Here is a 24,774-nt window from a genome sequence, read left to right as displayed (position 1 = left end):
CTAACCGAAGATAATCTAGGAAAGGACCCCTTTATCTATAATCTAACTAATACCCTCTAGGCTTATACCCCTCCTCTACCTTATATAGAGCCTCTACTAGGACCCTAGCCCTCTAGATTAGGAAGGTATTAATATAGCTTAGACGACTACTCTATAACTACTCTAGCTAAACCCTCCTACTCCTAATAATAATTAGATAACCGTTTAGTAGTAAGGCTAGGGCTTAATGCTATTTATCTATATAGTATACCTAGGCTAGGGCGGCATATAGAGCTCTATTATTAGTAATAATATTAACGTACGGTTATCTAATAGCGGTAATAGGGCTAGATTAAATTATAAGTAACATTAATATAGATTAAACCTAGGTTCTTTAGCATTACTTATTTTCTATAATAAGTATTAGCTAACTATGCTAGTTAGCTAGAAGATATACGCTACTAGTTAAAAACCTTACCCGCCTTTTTCACCTTTATAGGTACTAAGAAAGGTATTATATAATACTAACTAAAAATGGTGCTATTAGGGATAGTACTAGAATACTATAGTAGAGTATATATATAATCTACCTTACCTACTACCCTATACTATATTTACTTTTCTATATACGCCTTCTTCCCGTCCCCCTTCCTTTCCTTACTCTTGCTTCATACTACCTATCTACTTAGATAACGGTAGGAAGGCTAGTTCTTAGCCCCCCCTTACCTAAAAAGAGCCTAGATAAACTATCTATCTATAATAACCCTATACCGACATTATACCGAGAATTATACTTTATTATACGAGATTCTTTAGCCGGGCATCCCTACTTACCTTATAAACGTACGCGGTATCCCCTATAGATAGCTCCGTCTTAGATAGCCTATAGCTCTAGTAAGACGTAAAATAATTAATTAATTAATTAATTAATTAATAATACCTTACTAAGAGGTAGTAGTAGCCGCTCTTAGCGAAATAGTATATACTAACCCCCCTAAGTCCCTCCTCTAGCTGCTTCTAGATAGCTAGAGGAAGGACCCTCTATCTTAGGAGGTCCGTATAGACGGTATAATAGGGGTAGATAGTACTAGAGAGGGGTATTCTATAGACCCCTAAGGTCTTATCTACTAGAATAGTAAAGTATAGGTGCCTAATAGCACCCTACTACATAGTAAGATCTTTATATAGAACTATAATAACCTAGTAGGCGGATACTTTAGTATTAAATATATAATAGAGGTTATTAGCCGTAAATACTAGTAGCTAATACTAGCTAAAGACGTAACCGCGTATATAGGAGACTATAATGCCTACTAGTAAAATAAGCCGTAGTAGTATAAGCTATATAGGCTCCTTAAACCGGTCTAAAGACCTATAATGCCCTAGTAACATTTTATAATAGATTTCCTTACGGACCTTCTAGCCTCCTAGGACCTATTAGGATATAAATATAATACCATCCTAGTCCTAGTAGATAGGTTTATAAAATACACATAGTATTTTCCTATATAAATTACTATAAGCGTAGATAGCTTAGGTACTCTCATCTAGTATAAGGTTATTATAGTAACTAGGTGCCTAATTAATATTATCTTAGACTAGGGTAGCCTCTTTATAAGTAACTACTAGAGTATATTCTACTACTACTTAAGGATTATCTAAAAGTTAAGTATAGCATTCTACCTATAGACTAATAGGTAAACTAAGCGCTAAAACTAGGAGCTAGAGGCGTACTTACGCATATACATTAACTATAAATAATTAGACTAGGCCTTACGCCTATGTAAGGTAGCCTTTACCTATAATAGTAAAGTCTACTTAATAACTAAGTTTACTCTAATATACCTAGCCTATAGCTAGGTGCCTAATCTCCCTAACAGTATACTAGACGCTATACCCTAGATAGGGGGGGAACTAATAGGGCTACTATAGGGCACCTAATTAATAATAAAGGGGTTACTATAGACCCTAATATTATAGCGCTAACGAACTCTAAGTAAGCTTAGTAGGTAGAGAGCCACCTCTACTAGCTAACTAAAACATATAAGGAGGCTAAGGAGCGCATAGAGCATACCTAAGTACTCTAGGCTAAGTATACTAACCGTTACTAATTAGATAAATAATTTAATATAGGAGAAAGAGTGCTTCTTTCATTAAAGAATATCTATACTAAATAACTAATAAAGAAGTTAGATACCTACTATCTAGGCCCTTTCCCTATTATCTAATAATACGGCAGGCTAATGTATAAATTAGACCTCCTACTAAGCATAGTAAGGATCTACCTAATATTCTATATCTCCCTACTAGAACCCTATTAGGGCCTAGTAGATGCTAAACCCTACCCTATTAAGATTAATGACGAGGGCGATGAGTACTAGGAAGTAGAAACTATTATTAACCATAAACTTTGCCCTAGAGGGGTATAGTACTACGTTAAGTAGGTAGGCTATAGGAATGAATTTAATAAATAGATGTATAAGGATAGCCTAGATAACTACTAAGAAATAATAGACACGTATAAGTCTACCTATAACATTTTAAAAAACCTAGCTAAACGTAAGTAGATAGTACCTAAAGGGGTAACTAATAGGCTAGCCCTAGTAGGCCCTATAAAGTAAGGATAAGAATAACCCCTAGGGTCCTAAAATAAACCTAAAGGGGTAATAGTAGTAGTAGGGAGCCCCCTTAGGACCCTAATAGACCCTAATAACACCCTATAGGAACTAGGAGATAACTTAAGTAGTAGCCTAAGTAATAACATAGATATATTAACTTAAAAAGGAGTATAGAAAGAATTATAGGGAGTAATAGGTAAGAGTAAGTGCTAGATAGGAATAAGTATATCTTAGAAACTATCCTATAGACTTAGCCTAATATAAGTAGACTACTTCTACTAACTATACCTATAAAAGACCTTAATTACCGTAAGGGTATTAAAAAGAACCTAATAACTCTACTAACTAGGCCCTATATAGGAACTAGGGATAATAGGAACACCTAACTAGCATAAATAGATCCTATAGAAAAGAAAACCTAGCTTAGCTACTATAGTAAAGGGCGTTATAATAGGCGGGTATAATATATATATATAATAGCTATAACTACTCTAACTCCTTATTTATAATAATATTAGTAGGCTTATTAGGGCTAAAGAGGCTGCTAGTATTCTACTATAGGTTAGCTAATAGGAACCTAAATAGGGTTATAAATAGTAATAACTTACCTTCTAATACTCCTACGCGGCGCGGTAACTTACCTAATAATAATAACCTAACTCTACTAGTATAACCCCCTTACTCTTTATACTATTACCTATAGCCTTAGTATAGTTCTAAGCTATATACTCTAGTATGTTTAAATAGCTAAACTATAAAGCTAAGGGACACATAAATATATCTTACTAGGCTAGAGTAGTAGCATTATATATATCCTTATCTAAAAGCCTATAAGCATAATCTAGCTTAGCCTTAGAATAGGCTACTATTAGAGGAGTAGTAGCTATACTACTAGTAGATATAAGAAGGGAAGATGAATAAGACACCTAAGTCTAAGACTAGGTCTAGTAATAAGACTCTAACTTATTATACGCTATAGTATAGTAAGTATAGTTAATTAAGTACTTACGCTCCTCTAGCGTAATGTTAACCGCGCGGTGAAAATGCTCATTAATCTACTAATAACTAGTTAGTAACATACCTAAGTAGTACCTAAATAGTATACCTATTTATACTAATTAGCTATAGCGGCGTAGTATATATACTTACTACTCCTACCTATTAGCGCCTTATAACTAATAAATAACATGTAGATCTAGGCCTAAATAATTAAAGAGTCCCTAGAATAGTTAGCTCCGGCCGTTTAGGAAATCAGCCCTAATAACTTACTATAAGTAAGCCTACGGCTCATAACTACTAGATAATAACGTACTAGTATTACCCCTAGGAGAGCCGCTAGGCGCCTTACGCTTATAAGGAGAGGTCTATAGCTTTATAATAGGAGCTAAAGGGTTACCTAGTAGCACTCTAGACTAGTAGTAAATATATTACGCATAAGTAGGGCGATCTAATAGCGGCTAAGGCTAGAAATAAACTAGGTAGCTATGAACCTTATTATATATAAGATAGGGGGGGGGCTATAGTAAAAGTTATATAAAGGTAATAGATAAAAAAGATAGATAGTAGGTAAGATAAGTAACCCTATTTATACGCTACTAGCTACTAACTCTATACCTATAAGCTAACACCTAGGCACTTATATATAAGCTATAAGGCTAATAATAAAGTAGATAACTCTATAGACTTAAATAAAGAAAACCCTATTACTATATAATAATGCTTAGGGCTATAATAATACTAATTATAGGCTAGAACACGCCTAATAGCATAACTATACCCTTAGGCTAGATAACATAATGACCTAATAGGTAACGCTACTACTTAACTCTATACTACTTAGTACCCCTAAGACGGCTACTTACTAATAGTCTAAGAATAGCCCTTTTAGAGGGGGGGATAGTATGATGCTATAACTAAGGTAGGGCCTAGGGAACTCTAACTAGGACCTAAAGGGGGCTATACTAGGACCTAAAGAGGGCCGTACATATTAGTAAGGATATATAAACGCCCTAAGAGATAAAACCTTATAAACTAAGGTTTCGTCTAATATCTATACTAAATATATTATTATTATTCATACTTAATTCGACTCTCTATAGTGCTAAATCTCACACTAAATAGGGCTATATATATAAGTAAGGATATATAAAAAGCCCTCTATAGCTAAAACCTTATAAACTAAGGTTTTATCTAATATCTACTCTAAATACATTATTATTACTACTTAATTTAACCCCCTACGGTGCTAAATCTTACACTCTACTAGGCCTTATATAATAATAGGTAGGGAGGATAGAGGGACTAGGTCCTCTATAGAATCCTAGTCTATTACATCTTTAGCTAATTAGGTAGGTAGTAGGCTAGATAGTATAGGGGCATTTTAGGGGATATTATTAGTATTATCTAGTAGAAAGGGGATCTAGTTAGGTATAGCCTCCTCCTAGAGAGTAGGTAAGAGTATACTTATAGTATAATACTTTAGAAGGTAGTTTATTACTTTCCTACTTTAGTTATATATATAAGCCTATACTATAGAGTTATAGTAGGTATAGTAATTTTAAAGTTCCTAAGGATTTTTATATATAGTAATAACTTATTATTATATTAGCTTTTTCTAAGAAATAGTAGCTAAACTAGAGAAGAGTAGAGTAGAACTAAACTAGTATAGTAACTTATCTAGAGCTATAATTCTACGGCTAAAATTTATCTTAGATGCTTTAGGAGCTATTTTAAAATAAAGTACTTCACTAGATATGCGTTAAGCGTTCGTAGTGCTATGTTATATGAAGGTGAAGTTTGCTAGGACTGCCGCAGCCTAGGCTAAATTAACGTCATCCATCATTTATTTTCCTCCCGTTTTTTCGAAATCCAACTTCAGTCGCTTTAGCCAAGAACCACACGTCGTCCGCTCTGCACTCTACCTTGTGCTGGCAGCTGAGACAATGGAACGAGTGTCACAGGATTGGCTGCTCGTTGCCGACACACGGCACTCGTCATACTGCTCTCTCCGCTGCAGATTCTTCTTCAGTGGGATTGCAATAAGCGGACATGATACAATCAATGGCATGTGAAGGTAAAATTCTTCTGAGAAATACGTCGTTCGTATGTTTGTGGAGTGGATTCCACTTCTGAACAGCTGCCCAGAGGCTTCGAATTTTGACGTCAAGCAAACAGTTGAATAGAATCAAAATACTCGTCTTCATTACTCAAGGGAGGCATCAAGGGCGTTTAAAGACTTTCTTGTATCGCCTCCCGCCTGGTTGGAAATGACTACACGTACATTGGGTGCTACCTCGTACTCGCTCGCCAGCGACCTTCAAATCGAGATTTCCATCAGAACATTGTTGAAAAATCCAAGGGGTGAAGACCGACCTGCCGCCAGGCCAGCAGCACCACCGACACTGTCTCCAGCTTTTGCTGCTTATCCGCGGCCACGAATTACTCGTTCAGGAAAGGATCCATTTGCATCGACAACACTTGCGCATGAGTCGGACAGCTTAACGTCGCATTTGCACACAATGCGACAAGGAATTAACAAGGCTCGGGCCGTTGCAATTATCGGGGAGCCGCTGGTAGCGGAGAGAAGCCCTTCGTGCGTATGGTCGTCTGTCGCCTCCTGGGCTTTGCGGAGTTAAGCGGTTGCTGTTGTTTCTGCTGCAAGGTCCAGAGATGGGCTCTCTAGGAAGTATTTATTGGGCTGCTGGCTGTCGAGATGCTGTTTAGCGCTCTCACAGTCCAGTGTTTTCTTCAATTTTCACTTACGTCTCATCCAAGATTACCCACAGATACCCAGCAAAATTGTAGTTGGAAAGAGCGCCATCAATGTCGTCCTCGGCGCCAATGGCAATTGTAAAGGCCGGTAAGTCGTGCCGCCATATAGAACCAAAAAGCCATGTCAACGCCAGCTGACGTGGTATGACAGCAAACGAGGGCATTGGCGTGACCTCTGTTGACGAAGTTAAGAACTTTTTCCCCATCTTCCGCCCTCACGGCCACACCGAAGTCGACACGGCGCGCGTCTACGGCAACGGGACAACCGAAGAGCCGCTGGGTGAGGCCGACTGGCAAGGCGCGGGCATAACCATGGAGACCAAGCTGTACCCGACGGCCGGCAAGGGCATGGAAATCTCACACAAGCCAGCCGACGTGCGGCGCGGGCTCATGCAGAGCCTGAAGGCGCTCAACGCGGACAAATTCGACACCTTCTATCCTACGCGGCCCGGACCGCAGCACGACGTACGAGGACACGCTGCGCGAAGTTGACGCGCTGCACCGCGAGGGCTACTTCACGTGCTTCGGCATCAGCAACCACCAGTCGTGGGAAGTGGCGCAGATATGCGAAATCAGCCGGCGCAACGGCTGGATCATGCCGACCATGTACCAGGGCCTGTATAACGCGCTGCACCGCATCGTCGAGGCCGAGCTGGTCCCGTGCCTGCAGCACTACGGCATCGTCGCTGTAGGCATTGACGTCTTCAACCCGCTGGCCGGCGGCCTCTTGACGAGCCGCTACCGCCGCGACCAGAGCGGCGGCGAGACCGGGGAGGGCAGCCGCTTCGATCCCAAGCGCAAGTAGGGCGTTCTGCACCGTGGGTGCTACTGGAACGACGCCCACTTTGGCGCTCTCGACTTGCTGCGGCCCGTCGCTGCGAAGCACGGTATTGGCGAGGCCGAGGCCGCGCTGCGCTGGCTGGCGCGTCACTCGGCGCTTAGCAAGGACAAGGGCGACGCTGTCATTGTTGGCGCTAGCAGCTCGATGCATCTGGAGGAGAACTTGGTGGCGTTGGAAAAAGGCCCGCGGCCGGACGATGATGTCGTAGAGGCACTGAATCAGGGATGGGAGTTGGCCAGGGGGCTGCCGCTCAAGGATTGGCACTGAGTTGAACCGAGACTCCGAGGCCTGGCCAGGGGAGCCGGAGACGATTACTCAAGTGCGGCTGATCTGCCAACTCTATCCGGGGAGACGGATATGTTCTTTTTCCTGTCGTTGTTTGAGAGTAAGTAGCTGACAAGTACTCTTACACACATGAGACTCATGATAGATCACAAAAAGCAAACCCCATTTCTTGTGTTGCAACAATCAAACACCATCGCTACATACGTCGTATTGATGAAAGAGTGCACGATATATCGTACAAAGAGAATGAAAACTGCTCGGCGTCGAAGCGAGCTCAACCTTCACTGCTCATCATGTCACCACCGCCTCCGCCTCCCTGGAACAGCTGTGCGAACGGGCTAATGCCTCCTCCTCCGCCACTCTGCTGGATGCCGCGCAATCCACCCTGGCCCTTCTTCATCCTGATACCACTGCCGCCACCGCCGCCTGTTTCTGTGCCAGTGGTGCCGCCGCCATTACCACCAGTGCTGGCGGGCAGACCAAGCTCTTGATCCGTGATGCACTTGCCTCCGGCACCACCGCCGCCACCGCTTCCGCCGCCGCCGTTGGAATACTGCGACATTGCTTGCTGCTCGGCGCAGATGGGGCGCGCGTTGGGCACGCGGTTGCCGACGCTTTGCTCAAACGCACCAATCATGTTTCCTGTGACGAGCGTTAGCATTCCACTGCAGAAACGACACCTCTCACAACGGGCAAGGGAAAAGTGACGAGGGGATGGACGAAGAAATGAGCACGTACCTGCGGGAGCGTAATTGCAGAACACGAGCGTCATTTGTCCGCAATTCTTGACGCCGCAGCCGAGCGCATACGTGCCCTTCCACAACACCTGGGTGTAGTGGCCTTGCTCCATGTTGCCGCCCTGGTAGTTGGTCTTGGATCCTTCCTCATACCACATAAACACGGTACCAGCGGCGATGTCACCTGACGCGGACTGCTCGGCGACATTTTGACCATTGTCCCTGCGATCACATTGTTAGCAAGCCTTCGTAGAGGAGAAGGGTTCATAGAACTAGAGTAAGCCAAAGAGAATACGAAGCATAGGGAACCGATTGGTCCGTGGTTAAATGAGTTGAACGTAAGGGGTTAAGCTTACCCAGTCATCTGGTGCTGGAACTTGCAAGTATTGGCTGCGGCCTGTGCAGTCTTGGCCAGCGCGGGATCATACAACAACGAACACGCGCCGTGGAATGTGCGGTGTACGTTATGGTAAGCCATGAGTTGTTTGGCCATGGGATCCTGCGGGTTCTGCGTCGCTGAGCCAGAGGCTTTGCAGAAAGGCGCAAACTTGAAAGCTCCTCCACCAGCAGCTCCTCTTGCTGCGGTGGGATCTTGGGATGTTGGTTGTTCTTCGCCGCCGGACATCCTGTTGATCGGCAATGATCAGCGTTGTGGAAAGATTGATGAGTGGGGCGGAAATCTCAACGTACGAGTCGTCCTGGCGAGGCTGAATCACGCCGGCGAGGGCGGACGTGGAGAAGAGAACGCTGAGAAGGGCTGCCACCTTCATGGTGGTTGATTTGCCAAGATCGAAGAATTCGCTTTTGGTTTGAATGAGTGTCGTGTAGTCGTCAAGACTGGCAGTCGAACAGCACTACAACCTGTGCAGCGTGCGAGGGAATGACGGGTCGCAAAGGAATGACGATGCCGTGGTAGAAAAAATTGGTGAGAAGAGCAGAGGGAGTAGGAGAGGGCTGTGAAAGGCCATTATTTCTGATTGCTGGGTTTGGCCGCGGATGACCAGGGCGCCACGACAGGGGTATTATTGACGTTGATGTTTCAAGCACTCGATGCCTAGACCGTGTCGGCGCAATGCCGCAGAGGCCTTGGGTGAAGTTCTGGCACCTTGCGGTCCACCATCACGCCGCTCAAGCAGTCAAGCCGTCGCCGCAAAAGCAAAGCCGTCGCCTTGACACGGTGCGGAGCTCGTATTGGACGAGACTTGACGAATACGATTGCAGCTCAACGTGAAGTTGCGGGTTTTGGTGCGCCCTTCCCTGCGCGCCTTAGACCCAAGAGCAATATTGCCGCCGTGAAGGCGCGGGGGGATGTCAGAGGAGCCTCGGGTACCTTGCAGGGAGGCGGCGCAATTGGAGAGTCGGCGGTACGGCGCCCGACGTGGACGACGAGGGAGGGTCTCAGAAGGGCAGGGTTGCAGGACTTGGTGCGGTTTTCTGGAGCGTCGGCAGGTGAGGGTCGGTGTTTCGTCCCCGGGGGAGGTCGAGAGCTTGGCTGGCATCGTAAGGCTGAGGGCACGTCCTTAAGCCGTTTAAGGTTGTTGGCTAGGCTTGTTTTGGTGAGGCCCCAGAGCGCTTCGGGTTTTGATCGTCACGCCCTCAATTTCCACCTCGACGACCATCTTTGCCATCACCTATGCTTGATTAGAACCTTTGTAGTACCCGCATGCTTTTTCATACGCCAATTGCAGAAGTACTGTCCAGTCTTTGTCCGTTTTCCCACCGCTGTTGCATCGATCCGGTGCTTCCTCGACCGCGAGTCAACCAGGAAGTTAGTGCCGATGCTGTCTCGCGCTTCCTACATCATCAAGGATCGGAGCAGAGACCGCGACAGCACAGCGAGGCGCCGTACAAGACACCTGCATGGACAACAAGAGGGCTTGGGACCCACCTTCAAGACAATTCGACTGCGGCTTCCAGTCCTATTGGTCTGCTAGACATAGGCGCCGACGCCCGGCCGTGTGGTTATAGCTTGAAGCTTCTCCATCAGGCAATGGCCTAATTTCATAAGGTTTGACGGCAGCGCCAATAGGCTGCTACTGCGCTGAAGAATTGCAAAGAAATCCCTCTTCGATGTTGCAATGACGACGACGCCCGTTGCGTCATGCAATGCATAGCTTCATCGAATGGTCCAATTGTCAACAGTTCGACGAGACGCCGGCGGGGTAAGGTGGCAACTGTTGTCGCGGCTATCCATGAAGCAAAATCAGGTCGTTGGCTGATGGACCTTGGTCCAAAATGTATCGACTGAGTGTGGATTTGATCATCTTTTGTCAGCTTCAGCGTCGAACCACCTCGAGACTCGGATTCCGCGAACCTTGATCCTCAGAGTCGGGATGAAGCGCTTGACTTCGGGGATGAGAAAACCTTGAATCTGTGGACAACATGATGAATTGTCAGCTCACTCAAGGCTCGCCGAAGGAGCTCTCATTCCCCTTCTCTTGCCCAAACGGTCGGCCACTTCCGTGTAGCCACCAAGCCAGGCAAAACAGACGTTGAAGCGATTCGAATCCAATTCCATCGATAATTCAACGCACCTGATTGATCGAAATTGCGATGGTTTCGATCTAGACTTTGTGCGTCGCAACATATAGAATCTTCTCTCGCTATGGACATACCCGCTAGCGGGGAATCTAGACTCGCTGATCGCACGACTAATAAAAGGTTACTAGTAGAGCTAGTAAGAATTAAGAGCTAGGAAAATAACACTCTTCTTAAGTTTAGCTACTACTTCTTAGAAAAAAGCCTATACGTTAATAAGTTATTACTATACATAAAATTTTTAAAAAATTAAAAATTACTATACTATAATGCTATAACTAAGGCGGGGCCTAGAGAACTCTAACTAGGACCTAAAGGGGGCTATACTAGGACCTAAAGAGGGCTATACATATTAGTAAGGATATATAAACGCCCTAAGAGATAAAACCTAATAAACTAAGGTTTCATCTAATATCTATACTAAATACATTATTATTATTCACCCTTAATTTAACTCCCTATAGTGCTAAATCTTACATTTAAAACCTTTAACTACTACGGCTAGTTAAATTAAAAATAGCTCCTATAACTCGTTTAGGAAGTATTAAACTAGAGGCTAGCTCTCTAGCTATAAACTAGCTAGTTAGAGGCTAAGAGGCTACTAACTAGAGGATAGTCCTCCCCCTAGTTAATAAAGATGCTTATATTAAAATCTAGTCCCTAAATAATAGTAAGAGCTAGCTCTTAGCTACTCTAATACTAAATCTATATGTTATAACTATTAATAATAAAATTATAGCGCTCTTAGTAACGCTTAATTCCGCGAATATAGAGGAGCTTACTAACTTATACTAACGGGTTTAGGGGCTTTAGAAGATTAAAAGAAGTCTCTTAGGGCTACCTATTATAACCCTAGTTAGGCCTAACTTATAACCTAATTTATAAGCTCCCTATTATAACCCTCTTAGCTCCCTTATTAAGGCCCCTATACCTATTATGAATTATTAAGCGGCTAATATATAGGCTTTCACCTAGAGGCTATCTACTTAGTCGGATATACATAAAATTAAAAAGAACTTAATTAAAGTTAAGTAGTTAAAAGATGAAGTTAAGTAAAGTCTTCTTAATTATTATAAATATAGAAGATACTATGTACTCTTCTATCTTCTATATGTATTTATATAAGGAGTGAAATGAGAACTAAACTCTCTCTTTACTACGCGAATTACTACTTTAGTTATATTATTAAAATAGATAAGAAATTAATCTTCTTATTACCGCATAAAGTTTTATTAGCCGTTAAGTAGGCTATATATCCTTAGTAGTATTTATTATCTATTAGTACTACTAGCTTACACGGCTTAGCTAGTTTACGCGGCTTAGTTATAATTATCTTTAGCTTATTAAGTAATCGCGTAATAGCGTGATAGCGTAGCTATAATATACTTATATTACTAGCGTCTAATAGTCGTTACTACGTAATAGCTATTACGATATTCCCCCTCTAATAGGAAGCCTAAGTTAGCTTATTAGGTACTTATATAGATAACTAACCGGCGTTATCTTAGTAAGGGCGTAAAGTATAGAACTACTAGGTATATCTTATTATTAGGGTTATAGTTTAACTAACCTTCTTTACTACTACCCTTTCTATAATAACTAATCTTCCTTATATTAACTTTTTCTATAATAATAATCTTACCCCTATTATTACATCTTCCCTCTCTTACTTAAGTAATAATAGTAAGTCATTACGTTTATAGTAAGTCCTCGGTTTAAAACGCTTAACTAATTATCGCGCGATAGTATCTAATTAACCTTATTACTTAAAGCGCCTTAAAGGCAATATAACGCCTTAAGAGGATACTAAGGCTACTTAGGATTATTACGTAATACGTTACGTGTAATTAGCCGATCGTTTATGTATCTAGAGTTTTAAAAAGGTAAAGTAAAGCTAACTAGTCTAGGTATAGTACCTAGCTCCTAAGAGCTAGTATATATTACTATTCTACCTATAGATCCTCGCGCGAACGTTACGTAAGCTAATATGCCTACTACGCCTACTTTACCCTTATATACACGTTCTAGTAGCTATTACGCTAACGCGCTATTAAGTATACCTTCACATAAGGGTAATAATAGTAGTATCATTCATCTAGCTACTTTACCTATAGAATTACTAGTATAACCTTTAGATTAGGACTTAGAGGTAGATGCTTCTAATAAGATTATAGTCTTTATCCTATATAAGGCCTTTAAAAAACTCGCTAAGGTATATATTACTACTTATTTATCTTCGTATAATAGCTAACTTATTATAGAAATCCTTTAGTAGTAATAAAACTAGCTAATATGTAATATATATATTAGGCCTTAGTAACTTAGCTCGTTATACTATCATCCTAGTTTCTAAGGATTATTTTAATATTATGTCTATAGAATCTTAGAGCTCTTCGCGTAATGCTTACTTAATTTAATACGCGGGTATTAATTAAGCTACTAGTTATACTAAGTGCTAGGATAATCTCTCTACTTATATCTTCTATAGTTACTATAAGTTACTAGGTTTCTTATAGGGTTATTACACGAACTACGTCTAGGGCACTAGTAACCTTAACTATACTATAAGTAACCTTACTAGTACTCATCCTCCTAATTAATATAAAAGGCGTAAGGATAAGATATAGCCTAGAGAGTACCTTACTCTTTACTATGTAATAGATAACTAGGTTAATAACTTTCTCTAGGGCGCTATTAAAGGTGTAATAAGGCCTAAACTTAAGAAGTCGGCTCTAATTCCTACTAAAGAGGAGGAAGAGGAGTAGGGGTATAAAAGATAAGGAATAAAATTAAAATAGGGAATAGGATAGATAAGGATAAATTAGTTTATACGGATAAGGGTTATTTACTATAGCGTTAAAGGATTCTCTTTACTAGAGTATAAGTAGGTTAGTTATCTAATTACGTTTCTTCCTATAATTCTTATTTAAGGAAGGCTCTTTTCTACTTTTCTAGGTTCTTTAGTAGTCTAGGGGTAGAAGGATTAGTAGTATAGAAGTCCTCTACTTTTTAGGGGGCCCTAATAAAAGAACTTACTATATACTACTTATTATCTTAATTATATCCTACCTATTAAACCTAATACTTTAAAGTTCTATAAGTAACCTTACTTACGCGGATAAAGTTAACTTCCTATTCTTACTAGTTATTAATAATCTTAGGTTTTAGTTCCGTGTATCTCTATTATAGTAATAGGTCTATAGCTACTTTACGTAGGTAATTAGTATAAAAAAGGTTTATCACCTTCATGCTTTTTAGAAGATCTAATTTATATGAATGTCCTTTCATTCTAGTAATCTTAAATGGTCCCGCGTTAGGAGCGTCTAATTTTAGATTTAGCTAGTCTATTATCTAGCTAGTCTTCTTAATGTAAATAAAGTCTCTAATATTAAAGTTAGGTATATAATAGTATTTATTAGCTTATTAGTAGTTCTTTTCTTATAATTAGTGAATTAATTTATAGGTGTACTTATAGGCTTCTTATCTTCTTTTTTAGAGAGACTAAGCTATAGACTATGTTCTACCTTTAGGTAAAGTAGTTATTATTATGTAAGTAGTCTAGTTATAATATATATATAGCACGAAGCTAAAGTCTACTTCTACTAGTATAAGACCTATAGCCTTATATAGGAGGGTAGCCTAAGCTAAATCTATTAATAGTAGAAGATTAGACTAGTTATTTTAGTAGTAATTAATAAAGGGTTATAGTTAGCGCATAAGGACCTAATTTACTATCTTAGTAATTCTATTTATCTAAGAGTAATAGGCTAAATTAAAGTGTTATTTAATACTAGTTAACTTATATAGCTCCTACATGAAGGCTAAAATGAACTAAGGACCTTAATCCGATAGTATACTTTTAGGATTTCCGAAAATTCGGTAGATGTAATTATAGAAAAGTTAAGATACTCCTTTAGCGTTAATTTTCTTTATATAAGGTAAACTAAAGGTTCTTTAGGATAACTAGTCTATAATAATAAGGATATAATTAAATCCCTTTTAGTCTTACGGTATCTCTTTAAAATCTATAGCTAGGTATTACTAGGGATAGTTAGGAATTAGTAGAGGATATAGAAGGCTAGGTGTCTTATTAGTAAATTCATAGTTCTAGTAGTAAATATAGTAGTTTCAGCTATATCTCTTAATTATGTAAGTCTAGCTAGGCTAGTAATAGTATTACCATAATAGCTTTTACATTTTATTAATTCCCGGATAGGTAGTAACGTAAGTAGTATGTATTACTTTAATTATTCTTACGTAAAGGTTATCCTAGTTAGGAATAACTAATACGCTATAGTAAAGAAGTAATCTATCCTATAGCTTCTAATATGATTTGTTTTCTAGTTAAAGATAGGCTATTTCTCTCTATAGTTTAAGATCTAGGTTTTCTCTATTCACATAAAGAAGTTTATTAAGGAAAATTATTAGTAGAGAAACTTCTAGCTCTATTATTATAAGTAGGACTACCTAGGAAGTAGGAATGAGATACTACTCTTATATAGCCTTTACTTTCTCTTTTTAAGTCTTAAGTTACTCTTACTTTCTTATAAGAACATCTATAATAATGTTTTCCTTTCCTAGTTAGTAGGTAAACCGGACTTAGTACTTAGTAAGTTACTTAGCCTATCTTACTTATCGTGTAGATAATTAGCACTTAGAAGTAAAGTATTCTAATACTTAATAGTCTATAATTATAAGAAAAGGTTTATAAAGGCCTATAAGTATAGATCTCTATTCCTCTAGTCCTTATATAATAGCTAGGAGTTCTTTATTAGGTATTCCGTAGTAGAGTTTAGTATCTAACATTACCTTAGAATAAAAGGATACTAGTTTCTATTCATAATCTTCTTAATATTATGATAGGACTCCTATAACTACTCTATTACTTACGTCTATTTCTATATAAGTATCTAAAGTTAGATTATAGTTTATAAGTAGTAATTTACTATATATTAGTTTCTTAAGGTTCCTAAAAGATTCTTCCTTAACTAGCCTAAGTTATCGCTACTTTACTTTTAAATATAGTTTTTCTAGTAGCCGGCTAATTCATCCGTAGTTAGGAAGGAATCTCTAATAGAAGTTATAGAATCCTAAGAAAGACTAAAGAGATTAGAGGGTCGTAGGTAATTACTAGGTACGAATAGGTTTAACTTTTTATGGGTCTATTAATATACCCTTAGTAGAGATAATGTATCCTAAGAATTTCGTGTAAGTAGTTAAAAACTTACTCTTTTTTATGTTAGCTTATAATCCCGCTTTTTATAATTATTATAGAACTTTAATGACGTGTTAAGTATAATTATGCGGTTTTTTAGAAATGATAAGAATATCATCCATAAAAGTAATAACGAAATTATCTAAATAGTTAAAGAGAACTTAGTTAATAAAACATTAAAAAGTAGTAGGCCTATTACTTAGCCTAAAAGGTAAAACGCGGTATTTAAATAGTCCGTATCTTATACGGAAGGTAGTATATTCTTTAGACTATTCTTAAAGTTAGATTTAATAGAAAGCTTATTAAATATCTAGTTTTATATAGACCTTTCCCTTACCTACTCTCTATAAGAGTTCTAAGATAAGAGGTAAAGGATATAAGTCCTTCTTTATTTAATTATTTAACTATTAGTAGTTAACATAAATTTACTAGCTACCTCCTAGTTTTTTTACTACTAATACTAGAGAGGCGTAGGGCGCGTAACTCTTAGTAATAAATCCTTTCTTTAAATTCTCTTAGACGTATTCCTTTACTATAGTAAGCTATTCTAGAGACATTCTATAGAGGGGACTTATTAGTAGGTATAGAGAATCCTTATGTATAAGAAAAATTTAATAATTAACTCCTATATAAGAAGGTAGTAGCTAGTTAGACTCTTATTTTAAAAAGACATCGCGGTAGTTCTTATACTTAGAGGGTAAATGATCATTAAGGTATTTATTAAAGGCTTTATCTTTATTAGCTTTATTAATATTATCTAGTATAATAGAATAAAGATCTACTACTTCTATTAGTATATTTTTAGGTAGGTTAATTTCCATAAAAGAAGTAAAAAAGGTTTCTTAGTTATTAACTTTAATATTATTAGAGATATATATTAAAGAAATTAATTAGTTTATCCATAAAACTTTACTTTATGCGGATAATTTTAGAATATTTAAAAGATTTAAAAAAGAAATTCGGTCTAGAGGACTTAACTAAATAAGTTATTAGTTATAGTAATCTAGAAGAATATGATGATATATGAGGAACTAGTAGCCTAGAATAATATTATGGCGCCTAATATCTAGTATAAAGGCGTATATTATAACTAGCTAATATTAGAAACGGAATTATAATTAATAAATGAAATTAAGTTACTTATTTATGCGTTAGTTAAACCTAGAGACTTTAAGGTTCCTACTAGTAATCTTTCTTTTCTTAATCCCTAATTCCCTAAGTTATAGAAGAAGTTAAGGATAGATAAAGCTAGATCCGTTTATACTAGTATTAACTAGGGCATAAATAGGTATAGTATAACCGCTAGCTATAATTATAGTTTATATAGTAAATAGGTATCCTCTAATAAGGTCATGAATATTCACCTATAAATTAGTAATTTATAGAGCTCTAAGCTTATATCTTAGGGAGGAGACTTCCCCTAAGACTTATTATTTTCTAATAAAGAAGAGTATAGTTCTAATATCGCATGCTCTTCTCCTTCTTCTTCTATTACGGTATTAACTATCTTTACTTCGGTTTCTAGGTACTATTAGATAAGGTATCTAAATTTTCCGCATTAATAGTAGGGTCTAATATTACCTTAGAGTTCTACTTTTCCTTTACGTATTAGATTTTCCGTTATTACGCGAGAAGTAGATCTCTATAATGACTTTAAAAAAGGCTACTCTCTTAAACTTCTACCTATTAAAAGAGTGGATTTACCTACTTATTCCTATTATTATTTCTTTATATAGTCTTCCTAGGATGATAAAGATATGTTTTAACCGTTTTAGTACTTAATTATACTTTATATAATAGGGTATACCTTTTAAAGGTATTCTTTAAATGAAATAGAGTTATCTTATTTAATTCCTACTAAATGAGTTTATAGTAGGGGATCTAATAAAGAGTGAAAATCCTCTTTCTATTATTTATACGGAAGGTTATCTTCTAAAGCTAGGTATATAAACTCTAACTAGAACTTCTAAAGATCTATAGGAATTTTATAATGAAGATCCTTTAGCTTCTTCTTTATATCCTTTTACTAATGCGGATTCTTAAATATTTACTTAAGCTAGTAATATAAGTTAGTATTAAGAACTAGATTATCTATCTTTATATAAGTATATAAAAATAGTACTAGATGCTATGCTACCTTACCCTATATCCTTAAGAGGATATAACTTATAATAGCTTCCTTAGTATCTATAGTAGTACCTCTTTTAAAGTAGTCCTTATTACTATAGATTTTATTATTTATAAGGAGCTACTAATACTCATATATAGGGTTTTAGCTATTTATTAATTTAGGTAGGTTAGGTACTCTTAGTATGCGTTTCTTCTTCTTCTAGGATCTATTCTCTTCTAAATACTATGAACTTATTAACTTAATAGTATCTTTATATAATAAAGGTTAATGACTTAAAATCCTTTCCGCTAAGTTAAGGATAACTTATTTAAGAGTCTTAATTTATATCTTTACGTAAATAGTAATATCCTAGGTTTATCCCTTTATAAGAGGAGTAATCTTAGATTAATAGTTATTAGCTTCTTCTAGTAGAATATACCTAAAAGCTTCTTTAACCTAAAATTATATTATATAAAAAAGACCTTTCTCTTATACTTATATATTAAGCTTAACTAGTAATAGGGAGTAAAAAGATTATAATAAGAAGGGGAGTACCTATCCTCTTCCTTCCTCTAATTTATAAGGTAATTTAGTACCTCTATATAAGGGTATTTATTATTAACTACTAGACTCCTCTTAAGTACTAGTCGCGTAGGCTTAATTCTTAGCTATACTATCTATATATAGAATAGTCTTCTACTTTCTTATAAGTAGGTATAGAGAAGATACCTCCTTAATATTTATATACTATACTATAGCCTTATAAAGACTTCTATAGTTAATATATACTTAATGCTCTTTAGTCCTTAGATAATACTAATATACCTTACTAAGACGACTTAAATTTCCTTCTTAAATAATAGACGGTTATATATAAGGCTTAGGCTACATATATAGTATACCTAGTTTAGGTATTCTAACACCTCCCTTAGGTAATAAAAAAGTAGGACGGGGATAATACCTAGAATAATCTTCTATATCTATCATAAATTGTTAAGCGGCTAATATATAGGCTTTTACCTAGAGGCTATCTACTTAGTTAGATATATATAAAATTAAAAAGAACTTAATTAAAGTTAAGTAGTTAAAAGATGAAGTTAAGTTAAGTCTTCTTAATTATTATAAATATAGAAGATACTATATACTCTTCTATCTTCTATATGTATTTATATAAGGAGTGAAATGAGAACTAAACTCTCTCTTTACTATACGAATTACTACTTTAGTTATGTTATTAAAATAGATAAGAAATCAATCTTCTTATTACCGCGTAAAGTTTTATTAGCCGTTAAGTAGGCTATATATCCTTAGTAGTATTTATTATCTATTAGCACTACTAGCTTATATAGCTTAGCCGGTTTACGCGGCTTAGTTATGATTATCTTTAGCTTATTAAGTGATCGCGCGATAGTACGATGGCATAGCTATAATATACTTACATTACTAGCGTCTAATAGTCGTTACTACGTAATAGCTATCGCGATAATGCCTAAGCTTATAAGCTTAGAGGTAAAGGATATAGACTCCTAGTTTTAGGCCCTAAATAACGTATTTAAGACATATAGTACCTCTAAAGATTTAGGGCGTTAGTTATAATAGGCTACCTAGGGGTTAGCTATTAGTAAGGTAAACCTACGCGATAAGGTATTTAATACCCTTAACTTAAAAATAAACCCCCTAGTCTACTTTAAAGACTTCCGCATGTTTATTATAGACTAGATCTAGGACCCTAATATATAGAGGTTTAAGATGTATATAAAGTTCTTTAATACGACCTAAATAAAGGGGTAAGAGTTTAAAAGCCTATAGGTTATACTAAAAGCTAAGGAGCGACATCTTAAGTTTAAGATTATTAATAAGGAGCACCGCGTTATATACTAGTTCTTACAGGTACACCTAATCTTACATACTAAGCTAACTAAGATAAGTACTAAGAGTTATATAAAGACTAAGCGTAATATATTCACTAAAGTTAAGAAGGTAGAGGAGCTCCTAGGGTAGGTATCCCTAAAGGGTAACCCTAAAGGGGCGCCTAAAAGGGGCTAGTTTAAACCTAGCTTAGTACCCCCCTAGGGGCTAAGGCCTAAGAAGAAATACTAGGGCTTCCTATCTAGGGGCGTAGCTAATAAAGTAACCTAATAGGGGAGCGGGCTAAAGAACTATTAGACTAGTAATTAGTACTAAAAGGGTAGTACTCCCTAGCTAAGAAGAGACTAACCGCTACTAACTAATAAAAAGTTAGAAAAAGGCGCGCCCTAGTTATATACCTAAGAGCGTCTTAGTAACTAGGGTAGGAGAATTAATAAAGAGACCGTTAAGTAATATATAACTTATTAGTAGTTCGTATCGCATGTAATACGGCTACTAGGACGTACTCCCTAATAGCTCTTATTAATAACGGTACTACTCTAAACCTAGTTTATATTACGGCCTATACCTAGAACGATAGATACGGCCTAACATACTTCCTAATAAACTAACTTAGTAGAACTAATAGATGAACTAACTTAGCCTACCTAAGTAGCGAACTATCTAACTACCTAGGTATACGCCGTAACGACTAAACTCGTCGTATAAGGGTCGTACGAAATAGTTACTACTCTAGATAAATCCTTCGACTACGTATACTACTTTAGATGCGTATATAGAGTAGTAGACTATAGTACGAGGCTAGATAGCGGTTAGCTTATAGATAAAGGTAATCCTATCATTATCTAATAAAGATATATAAAAGGTAGCATAGCCTAGGGTAGATTAAGGAGCATTCTTAGAATTACGTATAATTAAGCGCTTCTTAGCGGATCTACTTCGGCTATACCCTCCGCTTATAAGTTATTTTACTACTACGTAATAGTTTAGAGGTTAGTAGCTTAGGATAAGGGCCTAGTCCCTACCTAAGAGCTACCTAGTTACTACCTAAACGCTACCTTAGCTAATAGGTCTCCTCTTACCTTAGGACTAGCCTATTAGCTTACTATAACTACGTAAGATAATTAAGGTTAGAGCTAAGCTATTAGCCCCTAACTATTCTAGGAGAGCTAAGATATAGCGTTTAAACTTATCCTTAGCCTAGAATAGATTTCTAAGGCTAAATGCTATTTTAAGTACTCCTAGAGACGCGGGCTATGTTTCTCCTAGGTAAACCTAGACTATAAACCTATAATTAAATAAGTATCGTTAGAGGAATTAAGAAAGGAGGTTAGCCCTAAGGGATACATCTATAGTGCCTAGACCTACGGGTCTATAGTATAATAACCTTAATAGGTCGGCTACTTAGGCCCTAGTAGGACCCTACGGGGCATATAATTACCGGTAACCGCTAGTTACCCTAATAAAGGCGGTTACGCTCTATATCTAGTAGCCTATATAGGTACTAGTAGGAGCCTAATCTAGGGCCTCCTAGAGTAATACGCTAAATTTAATAACATCTTTAATAGCGATCTTACCGGCGTATTAGCCTAGAACTTAGTATATAACTACATAATTAATCTTAAGGACGGTAGAATACTACTATAGTTACCTATATATAACCTATCTAAGAGAGAATTAAGTATCCTTAGAGAGTACCTAGAAAAGACGCTACGCCTTAGATAGATTAGACTAAGTAAGTCGCCCGTAGGGGCCCTAATCCTCTTTATACCTAAGGCTAATAGGACCCTATACCTTTACATAGACTACTAGGGACTTAATAAGGTTACTATTAAGAACTACTACCCCTTACCCCTAATTAGGGAGCTAATAGACCGCGTATTAGGGGCCACTATATATATAAAGTTAGACCTCTGTGATACCTACTATAGACCCTAGATTAAGGTAGGAGATAAGTAGAAGACGGCCTTTAAGACGCGGTATAGCTACTATAAGTATCTAGTTATGCCTTTTAGGCTAGCTAATACTCCTACGTCTTTCTAAGCGTATATCTACTAAGCTATAGCTAGGCTCCTAGATTCTATCTATATTATCTACCTAGATAACATTCTTATATACTCCTAAAATAAGGTAGACTATATACGGCACATAAAGTAAATCTTATAACATCTATAGTAATAGAAACTATATACTAAAATCTTAAAGTGCGTATTCTATATAAAACGCGTTAAGTTCCTAGGGTTTATAATTACCCCTAATAGCGTCTAAATAGACGCTAAGAGGGTCTAGACTATTAAAGAATAGCCGGAACTATAAAGCTATAAGGATATCTAAGTATTCCTAGACTTTACTAACTTCTATTACCGGTTTATCTAGAACTACTCCGTGCTAACTTAACCCCTATATGAACTCCTATAGGAGGCTAGTTAGGCCCTAGCCGGCGCCTTATTAGATGCTATAGAAGTAAAGAAGAAAAAGACTAGAAAGGGGCCTATAAGGTAGTACTAACCCTAGTACTAGCTAGAGGCCGCCTAGACGGCCTTTAAATAGCTATAAGTAGCCTTCCTAGAAGGCCCCCTACTATAGTACTATAATCTAAAGCGCCTATTAACCCTAATTACGGACGTATCTAACTATATATATATAGGAATACTCCTATAGCTAGCTATTAGTAGTAATAGGGCTACCTATTAGCACCTAATTACCTACTACTTACGTAAGTTTATTACTATAGAGGTGCGGTATAATACCTATAATAAAGAATTACTTATAATTATAGAGTGCTTTAAGACGTAGTAGTACTACCTAGTATATATACCCGCCCTAACGCGAGTCCTTATAGATTATAATAACCTCCGCTATTTTATAGATACTAAACGCCTAACCGTAAGGTAGGCTAGGTATATAGAGTTATTAGTAGAATTTAACTTTAAGATTAGCTATAAACCTAGCTTAATTAACCCCGCTAATAGTTTATCCCGCTACCTAGACTACGTAAAGGGCTTTAAAGAAGCGGATAAACAGCTAGTATTAGATGTACTATTACCTACTCTATAATAGAAGCTCTAAGTGAAAGACCTTAAGGAGTTACTAGGTACTACTATACCCCTAGTTACCGGCTAGACGGACGCGTTACGGTACCTACTTAAAGCGGAGGTACTAGTAAAGCTGCCCTTAAAATAAGTCTAATAACACGAGTAATACCTCCTTATAGGGTCCTTACTTACTAGTATTAGCTTAGCGCTAAGTCTAATGCCTTACTAAGAAGTAGTAGCTACTCTTAGTAAAACGGTATATACTAACCCCCCTAAGTCCCTTCTCTAGCTACTTCTAGATAGCTAGAAGAAGAACCCTCTATCTTAGGAGGTCCGTATAGACGGCGTAATAGGGGTAGATAGTACTAGAGAGGGGTATTCTATAGACCCCTAAGGTCTTATCTACTAGAATAGTAAAGTATAGGTGCCTAATAGCACCCTACTACACGGTAAGATCTTTATACAGAATTATAACGACCTAGTAGGCGGATACTTTAGTGTTAAACGCATAATAGAGGTTATTAGCCGTAAATACTAGTAGCTAATACTAGCTAAAGACGTAACCGCGTATATAGGAGACTATAATGCCTACTAATAAAATAAGCTATAGCGGTATAAGCTATACGGGCTCCTTAAACTAGTCTAAAGACCTATAATACCCTAGTAACATTTCGTAATAGATTTTATTACGGACCTTCTAGCCTCCTAGGACCTATTAGGACGCGAATATAATGCTATCCTAGTCCTAGTAGATAGGTTTATGAAATATGTATAGTACTTTCCTATATAAATAACTATAAGCATAGATAGCTTAGGTACTCTTATCTAGTATAAGGTTATTATAGTAACTAGGTACCTAATTAATATTATCTTAGACTAGGGTAGCCTCTTTATAAGTAACTACTAGAGCATATTCTACTACTACTTAGGAATTATCTAAAAGTTAAGTATAGCATTCTACCTATAGACTAATAGGTAAACTAAGTACTAAAACTAGAAGCTAGAGGCGTACTTACGCATATATGTTAACTATAAATAATTAGACTAGGCCTTATACCTATAGGAGGCGGCCTTTACCTATAATAGTAAAGTCTACTTAATAACTAAGTTCGCTCTAATATACCTAGCCTATAGCTAGGTACCTAATCTCCCTAATAGTATGCTAGACGCTATACCCTAGACGGGGGGGGGAACTAATAGGGCTACTATAGGGCACCTAATTAATAATAAAGGGGTTACTATAGACCCTAACATTATAGTAATAATAGACTCTAAGTAAGCTTAGTAGGTAGAGAGCTACCTCTACTAGCTAACTAAAACATATAAGGAGGCTAAGGAGCGTATAGAGCGTACCTAAGTACTCTAGGCTAAGTACGCTAACCGTTACTAATTAGATAAATAATTTAATATAGGAGAAAGAGTGCTTCTTTTATTAAAGAATATCTATACTAAATAACTAATAAAGAAGTTAGACGCCTACTATCTAGGCCCTTTCCCTATTATCTAATAATACGGTAGGCTAACATATAAATTAGACCTCCTACTAAGTATAGTAAGGATCTACCTAACATTCTATATCTCCCTACTAGAACCCTATTAGGGCCTAGTAGATGCTAAACCCTACCCTATTAAGATTAATGATGAGGGCGATAAGTACTAGGAAGTAGAAACTATTATTAACCATAAACTTACCCCTAGAGGGGTATAGTACTACGTTAAGTAGGTAGGCTATAGGAATGAATTTAATAAATAGATGTATAAGGATAGCCTAGATAA

General features: G+C 37.3%; 2 protein-coding genes across 2 annotated transcripts; one reads left to right on the top strand and one right to left on the bottom strand.

The window, feature by feature from the left end:
- Nucleotides 1-6,512: 6,512 nt before the first annotated feature.
- Nucleotides 6,513-7,592, top strand: IWZ02DRAFT_519331 (NADP-dependent oxidoreductase domain-containing protein; the record flags this gene model as incomplete). Its single annotated transcript, XM_066770736.1, has 3 exons — nt 6,513-6,743; nt 6,841-7,056; nt 7,174-7,592. The coding sequence occupies 3 exons, from the start codon at nt 6,513-6,515 to the stop codon at nt 7,474-7,476; spliced, it is 750 nt and encodes a 249-aa protein (XP_066622082.1). The 3' UTR covers nt 7,477-7,592.
- A 44-nt stretch (nt 7,593-7,636) lies between these two features.
- Nucleotides 7,637-8,857, bottom strand: IWZ02DRAFT_451803 (CAP domain-containing protein). The gene is made up of 2 exons (XM_066767543.1): nt 8,233-8,857; nt 7,637-8,136 (listed from the first exon to the last, which is right to left on the bottom strand). The coding sequence occupies exons 1-2, from the start codon at nt 8,387-8,389 to the stop codon at nt 7,769-7,771; spliced, it is 525 nt and encodes a 174-aa protein (XP_066622081.1). The 5' UTR covers nt 8,390-8,857; the 3' UTR covers nt 7,637-7,768.
- Between the last annotated feature and the right edge of the window lie 15,917 nt (nt 8,858-24,774).

The sequence above is a fragment of the Phyllosticta citriasiana genome, assembly GCF_038021145.1.
Source record: "Phyllosticta citriasiana strain CBS 120426 chromosome Unknown IWZ02scaffold_7, whole genome shotgun sequence".
NCBI classification, from domain to species: domain Eukaryota; kingdom Fungi; phylum Ascomycota; class Dothideomycetes; order Botryosphaeriales; family Phyllostictaceae; genus Phyllosticta; species Phyllosticta citriasiana.
Note: the sequence above shows the minus strand (reverse complement) of the source record. Positions and strands in the feature narration are given on the sequence as shown.